This window comes from Siphateles boraxobius, unplaced genomic scaffold (genome assembly GCF_051911475.1).
Source record: "Siphateles boraxobius isolate OS27281-9 unplaced genomic scaffold, OSU_SipBor_1 195, whole genome shotgun sequence".
Lineage (NCBI taxonomy): Eukaryota > Metazoa > Chordata > Actinopteri > Cypriniformes > Leuciscidae > Siphateles > Siphateles boraxobius.
In genome coordinates this window covers 63,350-87,283 of record NW_027508805.1, presented here as the reverse complement: position 1 = coordinate 87,283, position 23,934 = coordinate 63,350, and the positions used below count along the sequence as shown (strand labels likewise).

At 38.4% G+C, this 23,934-nt stretch overlaps 1 protein-coding gene across 2 annotated transcripts in view; it reads right to left on the bottom strand.

Moving 5' to 3' along the window:
* The window catches only part of nadka (NAD kinase a), a 48,700-nt gene that overhangs the window by 15,039 nt on the left and 9,727 nt on the right, over nucleotides 1–23,934 (bottom strand). For both annotated transcript variants that reach the window (XM_077235492.1, XM_077235491.1), the window contains exons 5-8: nucleotides 23,630–23,735; nucleotides 22,728–22,813; nucleotides 18,586–18,688; nucleotides 17,768–17,907 (exon numbers count right to left, since the gene is read on the bottom strand). In XM_077235492.1, coding sequence (XP_077091607.1) covers nucleotides 17,768–17,907; nucleotides 18,586–18,688; nucleotides 22,728–22,813; nucleotides 23,630–23,735 — 435 coding nt within the window. The remainder of the gene's footprint in view (nucleotides 1–17,767; nucleotides 17,908–18,585; nucleotides 18,689–22,727; nucleotides 22,814–23,629; nucleotides 23,736–23,934) is intronic.

Below are 23,934 nucleotides of genomic sequence, written 5' to 3'. Positions count from 1 at the left end.
GTATACAGATGTGTGTTTAGATTATAATCACTGATGCTGTCTACACTGATACAGTATACAGATGTGTGTTTAGATTATAATGACTGATGCTGTCTACACCGATACAGTATACAGATGTGTGTTTAGATTATAATCACTGATGCTGTCTACACTGATACAGTATACAGATGTGTGTTTAGATTATAATCACTGATGCGGTCTACACTGATACAGTATACAGATGTGTGTTTAGATTATAATGACTGATGCTGTCTACACTGATACAGTATACAGATGTGTGTTTAGATTATAATCACTGACGCTGTCTACACTGATACAGTATACAGATGTGTGTTTAGATTATAATGACTGATGCTGTCTACACTGATACAGTATACAGATGTGTGTTTAGATTATAATCACTGATGCTGTCTACACTGATACAGTATACAGATGTGTGTTTAGATTATAATGACTGACGCTGTCTACACTGATACAGTATACAGATGTGTGTTTAGATTATAATGACTGATGCTGTCTACACTGATACAGTATACAGATGTGTGTTTAGATTATAATGACTGATGCTGTCTACACTGATACAGTATACAGATGTGTGTTTAGATTATAATGACTGATGCTGTCTACACTGATACAGTATACAGATGTGTGTTTAGATTATAATGACTGACGCTGTCTACACTGATACAGTATACAGATGTGTGTTTAGATTATAATCACTGATGCTGTCTACACTGATACAGTATACAGATGTGTGTTTAGATTATAATCACTGATGCTGTCTACACTGATACAGTATACAGATGTGTGTTTAGATTATAATCACTGATGCTGTCTACACTGATACAGTATACAGATGTGTGTTTAGATTATAATGACTGACGCTGTCTACACTGATACAGTATACAGATGTGTGTTTAGATTATAATGACTGATGCTGTCTACACTGATACAGTATACAGATGTGTTTAGATTATAATGACTGATGCTGTCTACACTGATACAGTATACAGATGTGTGTTTAGATTATAATGACTGATGCTGTCTACACTGATACAGTATACAGATGTGTGTTTAGATTATAATGACTGACGCTGTCTACACTGATACAGTATACAGATGTGTGTTTAGATTATAATCACTGATGCTGTCTACACTGATACAGTATACAGATGTGTGTTTAGATTATAATGACTGACGCTGTCTACACTGATACAGTATACAGATGTGTGTTTAGATTATAATGACTGATGCTGTCTACACTGATACAGTATACAGATGTGTGTTTAGATTATAATCACTGACGCTGTCTACACTGATACAGTATACAGATGTGTGTTTAGATTATAATGACTAATGCTGTCTACACCGATACAGTATACAGATGTGTGTTTAGATTATAATCACTGATGCTGTCTACACCGATACAGTATACAGATGTGTGTTTAGATTATAATGACTGATGCTGTCTACACTGATACAGTATACAGATGTGTGCTCAGATTATAATGACTGACGCTGTCTACACTGATACAGTATACATATGTGTGCTCAGATTATAATCACTGATGCTGTCTACACTGATACAGTATACAGATGTGTGTTTAGATTATAATCACTGATGCTGTCTACACTGATACAGTATACAGATGTGTGTTTAGATTATAATGACTGATGCTGTCTACACTGATACAGTATACAGATGTGTGTTTAGATTATAATGACTGACGCTGTCTACACTGATACAGTATACAGATGAGTGTTTAGCTTATAATGACTGATGCTGTCTACACTGATACAGTATACAGATGTGTGTTTAGATTATAATCACTGATGCTGTCTACACTGATACAGTATACAGATGTGTGTTTAGATTATAATCACTGACGCTGTCTACACTGATACAGTATACAGATGTGTGCTCAGATTAAAATGACTGATGCTGTCTACACCGATACAGTATACAGATGTGTGTTTAGATTATAATCACTGATGCTGTCTACACCGATACAGTATACAGATGTGTGTTTAGATTATAATCACTGACGCTGTCTACACTGATACAGTATACAGATGTGTGTTCAGATTATAATCACTGATGCTGTCTACACTGATACAGTATACAGATGTGTGTTCAGATTATAATGATTGATGCTGATACACTGATACAGTATACAGATGTGTGTTTAGATTATAATCACTGACGCTGTCTACACTGATACAGTATACAGATGTGTGTTTAGATTATAATGACTGACGCTGTCTACACTGATACAGTATACAGATGTGTGTTTAGATTATAATGACTGACGCTGTCTACACTGATACAGTATACAGATGTGTGTTTAGATTATAATGACTGACGCTGTCTACACTGATACAGTATACAGATGTGTGTTTAGATTATAATCACTGACGCTGTCTACACTGATACAGTATACAGATGTGTGTTTAGATTATAATCACTGACGCTGTCTACACTGATACAGTATACAGATGTGTGTTTAGATTATAATGACTGACGCTGTCTACACTGATACAGTATACAGATGTGTGTTTAGATTATAATCACTGACGCTGTCTACACTGATACAGTATACAGATGTGTGTTTAGATTATAATCACTGACGCTGTCTACACTGATACAGTATACAGATGTGTGTTTAGATTATAATCACTGACGCTGTCTACACTGATACAGTATACAGATGTGTGTTTAGATTATAATGACTGACGCTGTCTACACTGATACAGTATACAGATGTGTGTTTAGATTATAATGACTGACGCTGTCTACACTGATACAGTATACAGATGTGTGTTTAGATTATAATCACTGACGCTGTCTACACTGATACAGTATACAGATGTGTGTTTAGATTATAATCACTGACGCTGTCTACACTGATACAGTATACAGATGTGTGTTTAGATTATAATGACTGACGCTGTCTACACTGATACAGTATACAGATGTGTGTTTAGATTATAATCACTGACGCTGTCTACACTGATACAGTATACAGATGTGTGTTTAGATTATAATGACTGACGCTGTCTACACTGATACAGTATACAGATGTGTGTTCAGATTATAATGACTGACGCTGTCTACACTGATACAGTATACAGATGTGTGTTCAGATTATAATGACTGATGCTGTCTACACCGATACAGTATACAGATGTGTGTTTAGATTATAATGACTGATGCTGTCTACACTGATACAGTATACAGATGTGTGTTTAGATTATAATGACTGATGCTGTCTACACCGATACAGTATACAGATGTGTGTTTAGATTATAATCACTGACGCTGTCTACACTGATACAGTATACAGATGTGTGTTTAGATTATAATCACTGACGCTGTCTACACTGATACAGTATACAGATGTGTGTTTAGATTATAATCACTGATGCTGTCTACACTGATACAGTATACAGATGTGTGTTTAGATTATAATGACTGATGCTGTCTACACCGATACAGTATACAGATGTGTGTTTAGATTATAATCACTGACGCTGTCTACACTGATACAGTATACAGATGTGTGTTTAGATTATAATCACTGACGCTGTCTACACTGATACAGTATACAGATGTGTGTTTAGATTATAATGACTGACGCTGTCTACACTGATACAGTATACAGATGTGTGTTCAGATTATAATGACTGACGCTGTCTACACTGATACAGTATACAGATGTGTGTTCAGATTATAATGACTGATGCTGTCTACACCGATACAGTATACAGATGTGTGTTTAGATTATAATGACTGATGCTGTCTACACTGATACAGTATACAGATGTGTGTTTAGATTATAATGACTGATGCTGTCTACACCGATACAGTATACAGATGTGTGTTTAGATTATAATCACTGACGCTGTCTACACTGATACAGTATACAGATGTGTGTTTAGATTATAATCACTGACGCTGTCTACACTGATACAGTATACAGATGTGTGTTTAGATTATAATCACTGATGCTGTCTACACTGATACAGTATACAGATGTGTGTTTAGATTATAATGACTGATGCTGTCTACACCGATACAGTATACAGATGTGTGTTTAGATTATAATCACTGATGCTGTCTACACTGATACAGTATACAGATGTGTGTTTAGATTATAATCACTGATGCGGTCTACACTGATACAGTATACAGATGTGTGTTTAGATTATAATGACTGATGCTGTCTACACTGATACAGTATACAGATGTGTGTTTAGATTATAATCACTGACGCTGTCTACACTGATACAGTATACAGATGTGTGTTTAGATTATAATGACTGATGCTGTCTACACTGATACAGTACACAGATGTGTGTTTAGATTATAATCACTGATGCTGTCTACACCGATACAGTATACAGATGTGTGTTTAGATTATAATCACTGATGCTGTCTACACTGATACAGTATACAGATGTGTGTTTAGATTATAATGACTGACGCTGTCTACACTGATACAGTATACAGATGTGTGTTTAGATTATAATGACTGATGCTGTCTACACTGATACAGTATACAGATGTGTGTTTAGATTATAATGACTGATGCTGTCTACACTGATACAGTATACAGATGTGTGTTTAGATTATAATGACTGATGCTGTCTACACTGATACAGTATACAGATGTGTGTTTAGATTATAATGACTGACGCTGTCTACACTGATACAGTATACAGATGTGTGTTTAGATTATAATCACTGATGCTGTCTACACTGATACAGTATACAGATGTGTGTTTAGATTATAATGACTGATGCTGTCTACACTGATACAGTATACAGATGTGTGTTTAGATTATAATCACTGACGCTGTCTACACTGATACAGTATACAGATGTGTGTTTAGATTATAATGACTAATGCTGTCTACACCGATACAGTATACAGATGTGTGTTTAGATTATAATCACTGATGCTGTCTACACCGATACAGTATACAGATGTGTGTTTAGATTATAATGACTGATGCTGTCTACACTGATACAGTATACAGATGTGTGCTCAGATTATAATGACTGACGCTGTCTACACTGATACAGTATACATATGTGTGCTCAGATTATAATCACTGATGCTGTCTACACTGATACAGTATACAGATGTGTGTTTAGATTATAATCACTGATGCTGTCTACACTGATACAGTATACAGATGTGTGTTTAGATTATAATGACTGATGCTGTCTACACTGATACAGTATACAGATGTGTGTTTAGATTATAATGACTGACGCTGTCTACACTGATACAGTATACAGATGAGTGTTTAGCTTATAATGACTGATGCTGTCTACACTGATACAGTATACAGATGTGTGTTTAGATTATAATCACTGATGCTGTCTACACTGATACAGTATACAGATGTGTGTTTAGATTATAATCACTGATGCTGTCTACACTGATACAGTATACAGATGTGTGTTTAGATTATAATCACTGACGCTGTCTACACTGATACAGTATACAGATGTGTGCTCAGATTAAAATGACTGATGCTGTCTACACCGATACAGTATACAGATGTGTGTTTAGATTATAATCACTGATGCTGTCTACACCGATACAGTATACAGATGTGTGTTTAGATTATAATCACTGACGCTGTCTACACTGATACAGTATACAGATGTGTGTTCAGATTATAATCACTGATGCTGTCTACACTGATACAGTATACAGATGTGTGTTCAGATTATAATGATTGATGCTGATACACTGATACAGTATACAGATGTGTGTTTAGATTATAATCACTGACGCTGTCTACACTGATACAGTATACAGATGTGTGTTTAGATTATAATGACTGACGCTGTCTACACTGATACAGTATACAGATGTGTGTTTAGATTATAATGACTGACGCTGTCTACACTGATACAGTATACAGATGTGTGTTTAGATTATAATGACTGACGCTGTCTACACTGATACAGTATACAGATGTGTGTTTAGATTATAATCACTGACGCTGTCTACACTGATACAGTATACAGATGTGTGTTTAGATTATAATCACTGACGCTGTCTACACTGATACAGTATACAGATGTGTGTTTAGATTATAATGACTGACGCTGTCTACACTGATACAGTATACAGATGTGTGTTTAGATTATAATCACTGACGCTGTCTACACTGATACAGTATACAGATGTGTGTTTAGATTATAATCACTGACGCTGTCTACACTGATACAGTATACAGATGTGTGTTTAGATTATAATCACTGACGCTGTCTACACTGATACAGTATACAGATGTGTGTTTAGATTATAATGACTGACGCTGTCTACACTGATACAGTATACAGATGTGTGTTTAGATTATAATGACTGACGCTGTCTACACTGATACAGTATACAGATGTGTGTTTAGATTATAATCACTGACGCTGTCTACACTGATACAGTATACAGATGTGTGTTTAGATTATAATCACTGACGCTGTCTACACTGATACAGTATACAGATGTGTGTTTAGATTATAATGACTGACGCTGTCTACACTGATACAGTATACAGATGTGTGTTTAGATTATAATCACTGACGCTGTCTACACTGATACAGTATACAGATGTGTGTTTAGATTATAATGACTGACGCTGTCTACACTGATACAGTATACAGATGTGTGTTCAGATTATAATGACTGACGCTGTCTACACTGATACAGTATACAGATGTGTGTTCAGATTATAATGACTGATGCTGTCTACACCGATACAGTATACAGATGTGTGTTTAGATTATAATGACTGATGCTGTCTACACTGATACAGTATACAGATGTGTGTTTAGATTATAATGACTGATGCTGTCTACACCGATACAGTATACAGATGTGTGTTTAGATTATAATCACTGACGCTGTCTACACTGATACAGTATACAGATGTGTGTTTAGATTATAATCACTGACGCTGTCTACACTGATACAGTATACAGATGTGTGTTTAGATTATAATCACTGATGCTGTCTACACTGATACAGTATACAGATGTGTGTTTAGATTATAATGACTGATGCTGTCTACACCGATACAGTATACAGATGTGTGTTTAGATTATAATCACTGACGCTGTCTACACTGATACAGTATACAGATGTGTGTTTAGATTATAATCACTGACGCTGTCTACACTGATACAGTATACAGATGTGTGTTTAGATTATAATGACTGACGCTGTCTACACTGATACAGTATACAGATGTGTGTTCAGATTATAATGACTGACGCTGTCTACACTGATACAGTATACAGATGTGTGTTCAGATTATAATGACTGATGCTGTCTACACCGATACAGTATACAGATGTGTGTTTAGATTATAATGACTGATGCTGTCTACACTGATACAGTATACAGATGTGTGTTTAGATTATAATGACTGATGCTGTCTACACCGATACAGTATACAGATGTGTGTTTAGATTATAATCACTGACGCTGTCTACACTGATACAGTATACAGATGTGTGTTTAGATTATAATCACTGACGCTGTCTACACTGATACAGTATACAGATGTGTGTTTAGATTATAATCACTGATGCTGTCTACACTGATACAGTATACAGATGTGTGTTTAGATTATAATGACTGATGCTGTCTACACCGATACAGTATACAGATGTGTGTTTAGATTATAATCACTGATGCTGTCTACACTGATACAGTATACAGATGTGTGTTTAGATTATAATCACTGATGCGGTCTACACTGATACAGTATACAGATGTGTGTTTAGATTATAATGACTGATGCTGTCTACACTGATACAGTATACAGATGTGTGTTTAGATTATAATCACTGACGCTGTCTACACTGATACAGTATACAGATGTGTGTTTAGATTATAATGACTGATGCTGTCTACACTGATACAGTACACAGATGTGTGTTTAGATTATAATCACTGATGCTGTCTACACCGATACAGTATACAGATGTGTGTTTAGATTATAATCACTGATGCTGTCTACACTGATACAGTATACAGATGTGTGTTTAGATTATAATGACTGACGCTGTCTACACTGATACAGTATACAGATGTGTGTTTAGATTATAATGACTGATGCTGTCTACACTGATACAGTATACAGATGTGTGTTTAGATTATAATGACTGATGCTGTCTACACTGATACAGTATACAGATGTGTGTTTAGATTATAATGACTGATGCTGTCTACACTGATACAGTATACAGATGTGTGTTTAGATTATAATGACTGACGCTGTCTACACTGATACAGTATACAGATGTGTGTTTAGATTATAATCACTGATGCTGTCTACACTGATACAGTATACAGATGTGTGTTTAGATTATAATGACTGATGCTGTCTACACTGATACAGTATACAGATGTGTGTTTAGATTATAATCACTGACGCTGTCTACACTGATACAGTATACAGATGTGTGTTTAGATTATAATCACTGATGCTGTCTACACTGATACAGTATACAGATGTGTGTTTAGATTATAATGACTGATGCTGTCTACACTGATACAGTATACAGATGTGTGCTCAGATTATAATCACTGATGCTGTCTACACTGATACAGTATACAGATGTGTGTTTAGATTATAATCACTGATGCTGTCTACACTGATACAGTATACAGATGTGTGTTTAGATTATAATGACTGATGCTGTCTACACTGATACAGTATACAGATGTGTGCTCAGATTATAATGATTGACGCTGTCTACACTGATACAGTATACAGATGTGTGTTTAGATTATAATGACTGACGCTGTCTACACTGATACAGTATACAGATGTGTGTTTAGATTATAATCACTGATGCTGTCTACACCGATACAGTATACAGATGTGTGTTTAGATTATAATCACTGATGCTGTCTACACTGATACAGTATACAGATGTGTGTTTAGATTATAATGACTGATGCTGTCTACACTGATACAGTATACAGATGTGTGTTCAGATTATAATGATTGATGCTGATACACTGATACAGTATACAGATGTGTGTTTAGATTATAATCACTGATGCTGTCTACACTGATACAGTATACAGATGTGTGTTTAGATTATAATGACTGATGCTGTCTACACTGATACAGTATACAGATGTGTGTTCAGATTATAATGACTGATGCTGTCTACACTGATACAGTATACAGATGTGTGTTTAGATTATAATGACTGATGCGGTCTACACTGATACAGTATACAGATGTGTGTTTAGATTATAATGACTGACGCTGTCTACACTGATACAGTATACAGATGTGTGTTTAGATTATAATGACTGACGCTGTCTACACTGATACAGTATACAGATGTGTGTTTAGATTATAATGACTGACGCTGTCTACACTGATACAGTATACAGATGTGTGTTTAGATTATAATGACTGACGCTGTCTACACTGATACAGTATACAGATGTGTGTTCAGATTATAATGACTGATGCTGTCTACACTGATACAGTATACAGATGTGTGTTTAGATTATAATCACTGACGCTGTCTACACCGATACAGTATACAGATGTGTGTTTAGATTATAATCACTGACGCTGTCTACACTGATACAGTATACAGATGTGTGTTTAGATTATAATCACTGATGCTGTCTACACTGATACAGTATACAGATGTGTGTTTAGATTATAATGACTGATGCTGTCTACACCGATACAGTATACAGATGTGTGTTTAGATTATAATCACTGATGCTGTCTACACTGATACAGTATACAGATGTGTGTTTAGATTATAATGACTGACGCTGTCTACACTGATACAGTATACAGATGTGTGTTTAGATTATAATGACTGATGCTGTCTACACTGATACAGTATACAGATGTGTGTTTAGATTATAATCACTGACGCTGTCTACACCGATACAGTATACAGATGTGTGTTTAGATTATAATGACTGACGCTGTCTACACTGATACAGTATACAGATGTGTGTTTAGATTATAATCACTGACGCTGTCTACACTGATACAGTATACAGATGTGTGTTTAGATTATAATCACTGATGCTGTCTACACTGATACAGTATACAGATGTGTGTTTAGATTATAATGACTGATGCTGTCTACACCGATACAGTATACAGAAGTGTGTTTAGATTATAATCACTGATGCTGTCTACACTGATACAGTATACAGATGTGTGTTTAGATTATAATCACTGATGCTGTCTACACTGATACAGTATACAGATGTGTGTTTAGATTATAATGACTGATGCTGTCTACACCGATACAGTATACAGATGTGTGTTTAGATTATAATCACTGATGCTGTCTACACTGATACAGTATACAGATGTGTGTTTAGATTATAATGACTGACGCTGTCTACACTGATACAGTATACAGATGTGTGTTTAGATTATAATCACTGACGCTGTCTACACTGATACAGTATACAGATGTGTGTTTAGATTATAATCACTGATGCTGTCTACACTGATACAGTATACAGATGTGTGTTTAGATTATAATCACTGACGCTGTCTACACCGATACAGTATACAGATGTGTGTTTAGATTATAATCACTGATGCTGTCTACACTGATACAGTATACAGATGTGTGTTTAGATTATAATCACTGATGCTGTCTACACCGATACAGTATACAGATGTGTGTTTAGATTATAATGACTGACGCTGTCTACACTGATACAGTATACAGATGTGTGTTTAGATTATAATCACTGACGCTGTCTACACTGATACAGTATACAGATGTGTGTTTAGATTATAATCACTGATGCTGTCTACACTGATACAGTATACAGATGTGTGTTTAGATTATAATGACTGATGCTGTCTACACTGATACAGTATACAGAAGTGTGTTTAGATTATAATCACTGACGCTGTCTACACTGATACAGTATACAGATGTGTGTTTAGATTATAATGACTGACGCTGTCTACACTGATACAGTATACAGATGTGTGTTTAGATTATAATCACTGATGCTGTCTACACTGATACAGTATACAGATGTGTGTTTAGATTATAATGACTGATGCTGTCTACACCGATACAGTATACAGATGTGTGTTTAGATTATAATCACTGATGCTGTCTACACTGATACAGTATACAGATGTGTGTTTAGATTATAATGACTGACGCTGTCTACACTGATACAGTATACAGATGTGTGTTTAGATTATAATCACTGACGCTGTCTACACTGATACAGTATACAGATGTGTGTTTAGATTATAATGACTGATGCTGTCTACACTGATACAGTATACAGATGTGTGTTTAGATTATAATCACTGACGCTGTTTACACTGATACAGTATACAGATGTGTGTTTAGATTATAATCACTGATGCTGTCTACACTGATACAGTATACAGATGTGTGTTTAGATTATAATCACTGATGCTGTCTACACCGATACAGTATACAGATGTGTGTTTAGATTATAATGACTGACGCTGTCTACACTGATACAGTATACAGATGTGTGTTCAGATTATAATGATTGATGCTGATACACTGATACAGTATACAGATGTGTGTTTAGATTATAATCACTGATGTTGTCTACACTGATACAGTATACAGATGTGTGTTTAGATTATAATGACTGACGCTGTCTACACTGATACAGTATACAGATGTGTGTTTAGATTATAATGACTGACGCTGTCTACACTGACACAGTATACAGATGTGTGTTCAGATTATAATCACTGATGCTGTCTACACTGATACAGTATATAGATGTGTGTTTAGATTATAATCACTGATGCTGTCTACACTGATACAGTATATAGATGTGTGCTCAGATTATAATCACTGATGTTGTCTACACTGATACAGTATACAGATGTGTGTTTAGATTATAATGACTGACGCTGTCTACACTGATACAGTATACAGATGTGTGTTCAGATTATAATCACTGATGCTGTCTACACTGATACAGTATACAGATGTGTGTTTAGATTATAATCACTGATGCTGTCTACACTGATACAGTATATAGATGTGTGTTTAGATTATAATCACTGATGCTGTCTACACTGATACAGTATATAGATGTGTGTTTAGATTATAATCACTGATGCTGTCTACACTGATACAGTATACAGATGTGTGTTTAGATTATAATCACTGATGCTGTCTACACTGATACAGTATACAGATGTGTGTTTAGATTATAATGACTGACGCTGTCTACACTGATACAGTATACAGATGTGTGTTTAGATTATAATCACTGACGCTGTCTACACTGATACAGTATACAGATGTGTGTTTAGATTATAATCACTGATGCTGTCTACACTGATACAGTATACAGATGTGTGTTTAGATTATAATCACTGACGCTGTCTACACTGATACAGTATACAGATGTGTGTTTAGATTATAATCACTGATGCTGTCTACACTGATACAGTATACAGATGTGTGTTTAGATTATAATCACTGATGCTGTCTACACCGATACAGTATACAGATGTGTGTTTAGATTATAATCACTGATGCTGTCTACACTGATACAGTATACAGATGTGTGTTTAGATTATAATGACTGACGCTGTCTACACTGATACAGTATACAGATGTGTGTTCAGATTATAATGATTGATGCTGATACACTGATACAGTATACAGATGTGTGTTTAGATTATAATCACTGATGTTGTCTACACTGATACAGTATACAGATGTGTGTTTAGATTATAATGACTGACGCTGTCTACACTGATACAGTATACAGATGTGTGTTCAGATTATAATCACTGATGCTGTCTACACTGATACAGTATATAGATGTGTGTTTAGATTATAATCACTGATGCTGTCTACACTGATACAGTATATAGATGTGTGTTTAGATTATAATCACTGATGCTGTCTACACTGATACAGTATACAGATGTGTGTTTAGATTATAATGACTGATGCTGTCTACACCGATACAGTATACAGATGTGTGTTTAGATTATAATCACTGATGCTGTCTACACTGATACAGTATACAGATGTGTGTTTAGATTATAATGACTGATGCTGTCTACACTGATACAGTATACAGATGTGTGTTCAGATTATAATGACTGACGTTATCTACACTGATACAGTATACAGATGTGTGTTCAGATTATAATGACTGACGTTGTCTACACTGATACAGTATACAGATGTGTGTTTAGATTATAATCACTGATAATGTCTACACCGATACAGTATACAGATGTGTGTTTAGATTATAATGACTGACGCTGTCTACACTGATACAGTATACAGATGTGTGTTTAGATTATAATCACTGATGCTGTCTACACTGATACAGTATACAGATGTGTGTTTAGATTATAATGACTGATGCTGTCTACACTGATACAGTATACAGATGTGTGTTTAGATTATAATCACTGATGCTGTCTACACTGATACAGTATACAGATGTGTGTTTAGATTATAATGACTGACGCTGTCTACACTGATACAGTATACAGATGTGTGTTTAGATTATAATCACTGATGCTGTCTACACTGATACAGTATACAGATGTGTGTTTAGATTATAATGACTGATGCTGTCTACACTGATACAGTATACAGATGTGTGTTTAGATTATAATCACTGATGCTGTCTACACCGATACAGTATACAGATGTGTGTTTAGATTATAATGACTGATGCTGTCTACACCGATACAGTATACAGATGTGTGTTTAGATTATAATGACTGACGCTGTCTACACTGATACAGTATACAGCTGTGTGTTTAGATTATAATGACTGACGCTGTCTACACTGATACAGTATACAGATGTGTGTTTAGATTATAATGACTGACGCTGTCTACACTGATACAGTATACAGATGTGTGTTTAGATTATAATCACTGACGCTGTCTACACTGATACAGTATACAGATGTGTGTTTAGATTATAATGACTGACGCTGTCTACACTGATACAGTATACAGATGTGTGTTTAGATTATAATCACTGATGCTGTCTACACTGATACAGTATACAGATGTGTGCTCAGATTATAATGACTGACGCTGTCTACACCGATACAGTATACAGATGTGTGTTTAGATTATAATGACTGATGCTGTCTACACTGATACAGTATACAGATGTGTGTTTAGATTATAATGACTGATGCTGTCTACACTGATACAGTATACAGATGTGTGTTTAGATTATAATGACTGATGCTGTCTACACTGATACAGTATACAGATGTGTGTTTAGATTATAATCACTGATGCTGTCTACACCGATACAGTATACAGATGTGTGTTTAGATTATAATGACTGATGCTGTCTACACCGATACAGTATACAGATGTGTGTTTAGATTATAATGACTGACGCTGTCTACACTGATACAGTATACAGATGTGTGTTTAGATTATAATGACTGACGCTGTCTACACTGATACAGTATACAGATGTGTGTTTAGATTATAATCACTGATGCTGTCTACACCGATACAGTATACAGATGTGTGTTTAGATTATAATGACTGATGCTGTCTACACTGATACAGTATACAGATGTGTGTTTAGATTATAATCACTGATGCTTTCTACACTGATACAGTATACAGATGTGTGTTTAGATTATAATGACTGATGCTGTCTACACCGATACAGTATACAGATGTGTGTTTAGATTATAATGACTGACGCTGTCTACACTGATACAGTATACAGCTGTGTGTTTAGATTATAATGACTGACGCTGTCTACACTGATACAGTATACAGATGTGTGTTTAGATTATAATCACTGACGCTGTCTACACTGATACAGTATACAGATGTGTGTTTAGATTATAATCACTGACGCTGTCTACACTGATACAGTATACAGATGTGTGTTCAGATTATAATGACTGACGCTGTCTACACTGATACAGTATACAGATGTGTGTTTAGATTATAATGACTGACGCTGTCTACACTGATACAGTATACAGATGTGTGTTTAGATTATAATCACTGACGCTGTCTACACTGATACAGTATACAGATGTGTGTTTAGATTATAATCACTGACGCTGTCTACACTGATACAGTATACAGATGTGTGTTCAGATTATAATGACTGACGCTGTCTACACTGATACAGTATACAGATGTGTGTTTAGATTATAATCACTGACGCTGTCTACACTGATACAGTATACAGATGTGTGTTTAGATTATAATCACTGACGCTGTCTACACTGATACAGTATACAGATGTGTGTTTAGATTATAATGACTGACGCTGTCTACACCGATACAGTATACAGATGTGTGTTTAGATTATAATGACTGACGCTGTCTACACTGATACAGTATACAGATGTGTGTTTAGATTATAATCACTGATGCTGTCTACACTGATACAGTATACAGATGTGTGCTCAGATTATAATGACTGACGCTGTCTACACCGATACAGTATACAGATGTGTGTTTAGATTATAATGACTGACGCTGTCTACACTGATACAGTATACAGATGTGTGCTCAGATTATAATGACTGACGCTGTCTACACCGATACAGTATACAGATGTGTGTTTAGATTATAATGACTGACGCTGTCTACACTGATACAGTATACAGATGTGTGTTTAGATTATAATCACTGACGCTGTCTACACTGATACAGTATACAGATGTGTGTTCAGATTATAATCACTGATGCTGTCTACACCGATACAGTATACAGATGTGTGTTCAGATTATAATGACTGACGCTGTCTACACTGATACAGTATACAGATGTGTGTTCAGATTATAATCACTGATGCTGTCTACACCGATACAGTATACAGATGTGTGTTCAGATTATAATGACTGACGCTGTCTACACTGATACAGTATACAGATGTGCGTTTAGATTATAATCACTGACGCTGTCTACACTGATACAGTATACAGATGTGTGTTTAGATTATAATCACTGATGCTGTCTACACTGATACAGTATACAGATGTGTGCTCAGATTATAATGACTGACGCTGTCTACACTGATACAGTATACAGATGTGTGCTCAGATTATAATGACTGACGCTGTCTACACTGATACAGTATACAGATGTTAGTTCTGCTTCCGACGAACTCCACGTGCTTGAGTCTGTCAACAACAGGACAAATGGAAGAGTGAAAGAACGTTCACTTTGAGCGTACAGTTTAAAGGTCCCCTATTATGCCCCTTTTCACAAGATGTAAAATAAGTCTCTGATGTCCCCAGAGTGTGTATGTGAAGTTTTAGCTCAAAATACCCAACAGATAATTTTTTACAGCATGTTTAAATTGTCATTTTTTAGTGCTCAGAAAAACGCGCTGTTTTAGTGTGTGCCCTTTAAATGTAAATGAGCACGGCACAGGGGGCGGAGCTTCAAGAGCTCGTGCTCAGTTTCAAGACAATTTCATCTCTCAGAATGCTGATAATAATATCAGAAACTCTCAGTAACGGTGTTCATTTCGACCCGGAGTCGGACAATATTGCCTACAGAGTCAAGAGTGCCGTATAGAGATGCAACAGGTATAGTTTAGTAGTTTATTACGGTTATAACGTATTTATCATCTGCTTGTATGTATCCACTATTAATAGCCTACAAGTCTGCTGTTTCGCACCAGGTCCGAATGATGATCAAACATATACTGATGAGTTTAATAAAGTTTATTGTACATAACACAAAAGATGAAGCGTCAGTTTTACTTCAGAAACTCACTGTAAGAGCTGAGTAAACAGTAAGATATAAGACGTGCGCAAGTACATAAACAAATTTCAGGTAGAGTTGAGGGAGCATTTTCTTTAAAAACAAAATAATTCCACCTCGTCTTCAGCGGCTGCCTCAGATTTCGGGAGTAAATAGAGAGAGCTATGTGGATTAATACATCCAGCCACACAACACCTACAACGCTGGGAGACATTCTCGTCAGTGCAGCAGCTGTGAACTCGATCAGGGCGGGTCTATGTTAGAACGGCAGTGTCTGTCAACACTCGTGGGCGGGGCCTGTACTTAGTGACGTCACTAAAACAGCATTCTGAAAACAGGTCGTTGGGAGACACTGCTGAGGATTTATGGGGATTAATAAAAAAGGAGTGAGTGGATTTTTATCACTATTGGGTGGTTGTGTACACACACTGCCAACACACATTTATGTCCAAACAGCATGCAAAAGTGAATTTTGCATAATATTGGACCTTTAAAAAGCTTGTTTACGTATCTGTACAGAATTCAGAAGGATCTCAGCGACAGAAACAAGTGGATGTTTATTTTAATGGCATCTCGGATGACATCGAGGATTAGATGTTTGTTCGGATCATATTAATTTGTCAGCGAGGCACAGTGTAATGGAGAGTTCGCAAAGAATCTTTTGTTGAAAGAAGAAGCAGTGACTGTATTGGATCAGACAGCAGCTGCACCATAAACAGCAAATAAATTATTTTATAATGCTTTGTCTGTAATGATTGTTTTATATGGATAATGTTTTAGCAATAGTGATAGGGCGTTGATACTGTTTCCTATGCAATGACATTAGCCAATAAAAACGGATCATTTCAGCCAGAGGGTCAGAATGAGGGTTGAAAATAATAGTTTTCCTCATATTTATGTTTTTGGTGCAAAAAAAACAAACCCCAAAGCTTTATTAACATTATAATATTATAACAGGAAATTTGGCACTCACTTGATACTGCATAGTTTTGTGTTTGGGTTCAGTGTCTCCGTTAGTGATGATTAAACTCGATTCCTCCACAGGTCCCTCCTTCCTGCACTCTTTCACTACCTTCACTTCCAGACGACTGCGTAAAATAATCGCAGCATTTCCTACAAACACAGCAAGAAAACACTGCATAAATCTTCTAAACATACAACCATTCCATTTCTACACTGCATGAAAACAATGCTGTCAGCTCTCTAGGTAGGCAGCAAACTAGATTTTGAAACATAGCTATGGTTTTCATGAAAAGAGGGACGGTGTGAACCCAAACAAGTCATAATAAAGAATTTGATCAGTTACACTTTATTTCAATAGTCCACTTTAGACATTCTACAAACTAACAGTAGCTTTGCAACTACATGTCAACTGACACTCATTAGAGTATTAGTAGACAGTTAGGGTTCGGGTTAGTAGTTGCAAAGTTACTTATAGTCAGTAGAATGTCTAAAGTGGACCATCGAAATAAAGTGTAACCATTTGATTTTACAGGCTGAACTTCTTAAATCACTCTAAAATCTATTGGATTGAACTGATGTCTAATGTTGGTCCCAGGTAAAGCAGTTTTTATAAAGCAATTTACCTCACTACAGTGACACAAGAGCAATAGCATTCCTATAAATCGATACTTGAAGCACATTACAGCTGCAGAAGTGTAAAGATTATTGAAAGAAACCAGATGGAAAAGTCCAATATTTCAGACCCTTTTGACAACCTGGAACCTGAGAAAAGTGTCACAACTATAAACTGTGAAAAACCAGTTGTCCTCTTACTGTCTAATGACTTACCTTCTATAACCTGGTTGACCTGAGATTGGTATGTTTCGAAGTTAAATGGTGTAAGAAATCCCAGAGAACCCAAATGGAAGGCCATGACAGGAGGCACACTCTCCTACAAACACATACACATTTATATTTAGGCTTTTAAAGGGTGTTCACAGTGACAGCAATCTGCAGAAACAAAGCTACAAGAAGTCACTCAATTTAAAATTGAGTTTCCAATCTCTGGCAACATAAACAACACAAGGTGAGCATGTACAATGCACTGAAAAAAAAGATTACTTTTATGCAAATGAGCAATGACCAGGGGTGCAAAATACATTAAAAAAAATAATAATTACCAAGGTTATTATTACAGATGCCATGATTAACAAAGAGTGACAATTCAATTTACTTAAACTCCTGATGTGTTTGAGATTTATATTTACAATGAGTGAGTGTTTGCAGAAAAACACTCACTCACTCACTCACTCACTCAATCACTCAACCACTCACTCAACCACTCACTCACCCAACCAACCCCTCACCCAACCAACCCCTCACCCAACCAACCACTCACCCAACCAACCACTCACCCAACCAACCACTCACCCAACCAACCCAACCAACCACTCACTCACCCAACCAACTACTCACCCAACCAACCACTCACTCACCCAACCAACCAACCACTCACCCAACCAACCAACCACTCACACACTCACCCAACCACTCACTCACTCACCCAACCAACCACTCACCCAAGCAACCACTCACCCAAGCAACCACTCACCCAAGCAACCACTCACTCACTCAACCAACCAACCACTCACCCAACCAACCACTCACCCAACCAACCACTAACCCAAACAACCACTCACCCAACCAACCACTCACCCAACCAACCACTCACTCACCCAACCCAACCAACCACTCACTCACTCACCCAACCAACCAACCACTCACCCAACCAACCACTCACTCACCCAACCAACCAACCACTCACCCAACCAACCAACCACTCACCCAACCAACCAACCACTCACACACTCACCCAACCACTCACTCACTCACCCAAGCAACCACTCACCCAAGCAACCACTCACCCAAGCAACCACTCACCCAACCAACCACTCACTCACTCACTCACCCAACCAACCACTCACCCAACCAACCACTCACCCAACCAACCACTCACCCAACCAACCAACCACTCACCCAACCAACCAACCACTCACCCAACCAACCAACCACTCACCCAACCAACCAACCACTCACCCAACCAACCACTCACCCAACCAACCACTCACTCAACCAACCAACCACTCACCCAACCAACCACTCACTCACTCACTCACTCAACCACTCACTCACTCAACCAACCACTCACTCAACCAACCACTCACTCAACCAACCACTCACTCAACCAACCACTCACTCACTCAACCACTCACTCACTCACTCACTCACTCAACCAACCACTCACTCAACCAACCAACTACTCACTCAACCAACCACTCACTCAACCAACCACTCACTCACTCACTCACTCACTCAACCAACCACTCACTCAACCAACCAACCACTCACTCAACCAACCACTCACTCAACCAACCACTCACTCAACCAACCACTCACTCAACCAACCACTCACTCAACCAACCACTCACTCACTCACTCACTCACTCAACCAACCACTCACTCAACCAACCAACCACTCACTCAACCAACCACTCACTCAACCAACCACTCACTCAACCAACCACTCACTCAACCAACCACTCACTCAACCAACCACTCACTCAACCAACCACTCACTCAACCAACCACTCACTCAACCAACCACTCACCCAACCACTCACTCACCCACTCAACTACTCACTCACTTACCCAACCAACCCAACCAACCAACCAACCACTCACTCACCCACCCACCCAACCAACCAACCAACCACTCACTCACTCACTCAACCACTCACTCAACCACTCACTCAACCACTCACTCAACCACTCACTCAACCACTCACTCAACCACTTAACCAACCACTCACTCACTCAACCACTCACTCAACCACTCACTCAACCACTCACTCAACCACTCACTCAACCACTCACTCAACCACTCACTCAACCACTCACTCAACCACTCACTCAACCACTCACTCAACCACTTAACCAACCACTCACTCACTCAACCACTCACTCAACCACTCACTCAACCACTCACTCAACCACTCACTCAACCACTCACTCAACCACTCAACCACTCCCTCAACCAACCAACCAGTCACTCACCCAACAAACCACTCACTCACCCAACAAACCACTCACTCACCCAACCAACCACTCACTCACCCAACCAACCAACCACTCACACTCACCCAACCAACCACTCATCACTCACCCAACCAACCACTCACTCACTCACCCAACCACTCACTCACCCAACCAATCCAACCAACCACTCACTCACTCACCCAACCAACCACTCACTCACTCACCCAACCACTCACTCACTCACCCAACCCACCACTCACTCACCCAACCGAACAACCCAACCAACCACTCACTCACTCACTCACCCACCCAACCAACCACTCACCCAACCACTCACTCACTCACCCAACCAACCACTCACTCACCCACCCAACCAACCACTCACTCACTCACCCAACCAACCACTCACCCACTCACCCAACCAACCACTCACTCACCCACCCAACCACTCACTCACCCACCCACTCACTCACTCACTCACTCACCCAACCACTCACTCACCCAACCAACCACTCACCCAACCAACCACTCACTCACCCACTCAACAAACCTAACCCACTCACTCACTCACCCAACCAACCAACCAACCAACCAACCACTCACTCACTCACTCACTCACTCACCCAACCACTCACTCACCCAACCAACCCAACCAACCACTCACTCAACCACTCACTCACTCACCCAACCCACCACTCACTCACCCAACCGAACAACCCAACCAACCACTCACTCACCCACCCAACCAACCAACCACTCACTCACTCACTCACTCACTCACCCACCCAACTAACCACTCACTCACTCACCCAACCAACCACTCACTCACTCACCCAACCAACCACTCACTCACCCAACCAACCACTCACTCACCCAACCAACCACTCACTCACTCACCCACCCAACCACTCACTCACTCACCCAACCAACCACTCACCCAACCACTCACCAAACCAACCACTCACTCACCCACCCAACCACTCACTCACCCACCCAACCACTCACTCACTCACTCACTCACCCAACCAACCACTCACTCACCCAACCAACCACTCACTCACTCACCCAACCAACCACTCACTCACTCACCCAACCAACCACTCACTCACCCAATCAACCACTCACTCACTCACTCAACCAACCAACCAACCAACCACTCACTCACCCACTCAACAAACCTAACCCACTCACTCACTCACCCAACCAACCAACCAACCAACCAACCAACCACTCACTCACTCACTCACCCAACCACTCACTCACCCAACCAACCCAACCAACCACTCACTCACTCACCCAACCACTCACTCACTCACCCAACCCACCACTCACTCACCCAACCGAACAACCCAACCAACCACTCACTCACCCACCCAACCAACCAACCCCTCACTCACTCATTCACTCACTCACTCACCCACCCAACTAACCACTCACTCACTCACCCAACCAACCACTCACTCACTCACCCAACCAACCACTCACTCACTCACCCAACCAACCAACCACTCACTCACCCACCCAACCACTCACTCACCCACCCAACCACTCACTCACTCACTCACTAACCCAACCAACCACTCACTCACCCAACCAACCACTCACTCACTCACCCAACCAACCACTCACTCACCCAACCAACCAACCACTCACTCACTCAACCAACCAACCAACCAACCAACCACTCACTCACTCACTCACACAACCACTCACTCACCCACCGAACCAACCACCCAACCAACCACTCACTCACTCACCCGACCGACTGACCGACGGACCCACCGCCCGCCCGCCCGCCTTTATCAACATTTGGGAAGTTTACATTTATTTTGTCAGTACACTTAAATTCCCATTATTCTGTCAATATTATATCAGTTAAGAAAATATTTTCAAACCTGGAAAAGAGAGGAAGCATACAGCAAAGTCCCATCTCCACCCAAGCAAATGATGAAGTCGACACAATTGGAAATATCATCATAATCTATGAAACATGTCAACAGGTCACATGTAAATTTTACACATTATATCTTTACTCAGGAACACTTCTGTTTTCAAGTCCTAAGCAGATTTTATAATCACTGCAGTGGTTTCCCTTAAATATTGGAGAACAGTCGTCAACTAAATGTAGCTGCCTATTTCTGTCAATTCAAGGTCGATTATACAGTAATTTAATTACTTTGAATTAACTGTTTAAAGTCCCCCTGTGGTGAAAATCAAGTTTCTAATGTTGTTTATATGTCTATGTGGTGTTTTTAATATGCTTTAAGACAAACCATGTGTAAATTCATAAGTCGACAGCATTGCTGAGTATTTTCTCCTTAAAACTGCAGTGAATCAAAGACAGTCTCAAAAACACAGTTTGAAATCGCTGGTGTTTCTGACGTCACAAACTACCTTGTAACCGATCAGATCAACGTGTGATCGTCAACGAGTGGATCTCTGAGTTGAGTGAGTGAGTGGAGGCGGGACTCATTTGCATATGCATAGAACCGCGAATACTAAATGAGGCAAGGGTGTCGAGTTACATTCAAGATATTTTAAGGAAAAAAACATTTAAATATGTAATTTTGGTGATCAAATATGAGTTTTAAAGGATAAAATTATTGACTACAGAGGGACTTTAATTGTAACAGTTTCAAAGTAGCACATTATGTGGTTGTGTAAAAGTCATGGAAACTGACAACTCACAAAGTATTATTACAAATACAACAAATTATGTATTAATCAATGCACACTGAAGCGCACACACAAACAAATTACACGAGGGATAACAAAGTACTTTTGAATAAATCCTCACCTTCTCTAAAAGTGCAAAAGTTCTTCTTGACGGAGATAAAGCTCTCATTTGCTATGGCTGGATCTTCAATGACTTTTCTCTCCACATAAACAAGCATATTTTTTTGCTAGAATCCATTGATGCAGAGAACAAACACAACGACAGAAAAGAGCAAATAAAAACAGGTGTCAGGAAACATTATGCTTTGATTTTACTCAACTGATTTGAATTTTAAAAAAAAACACTTGCAATCAGTGACATACCAAAGATGCTCATTTAAACTTGCCAAAAATTCACAAATAGGTGTGGCCTTTAGGAATGTGCAT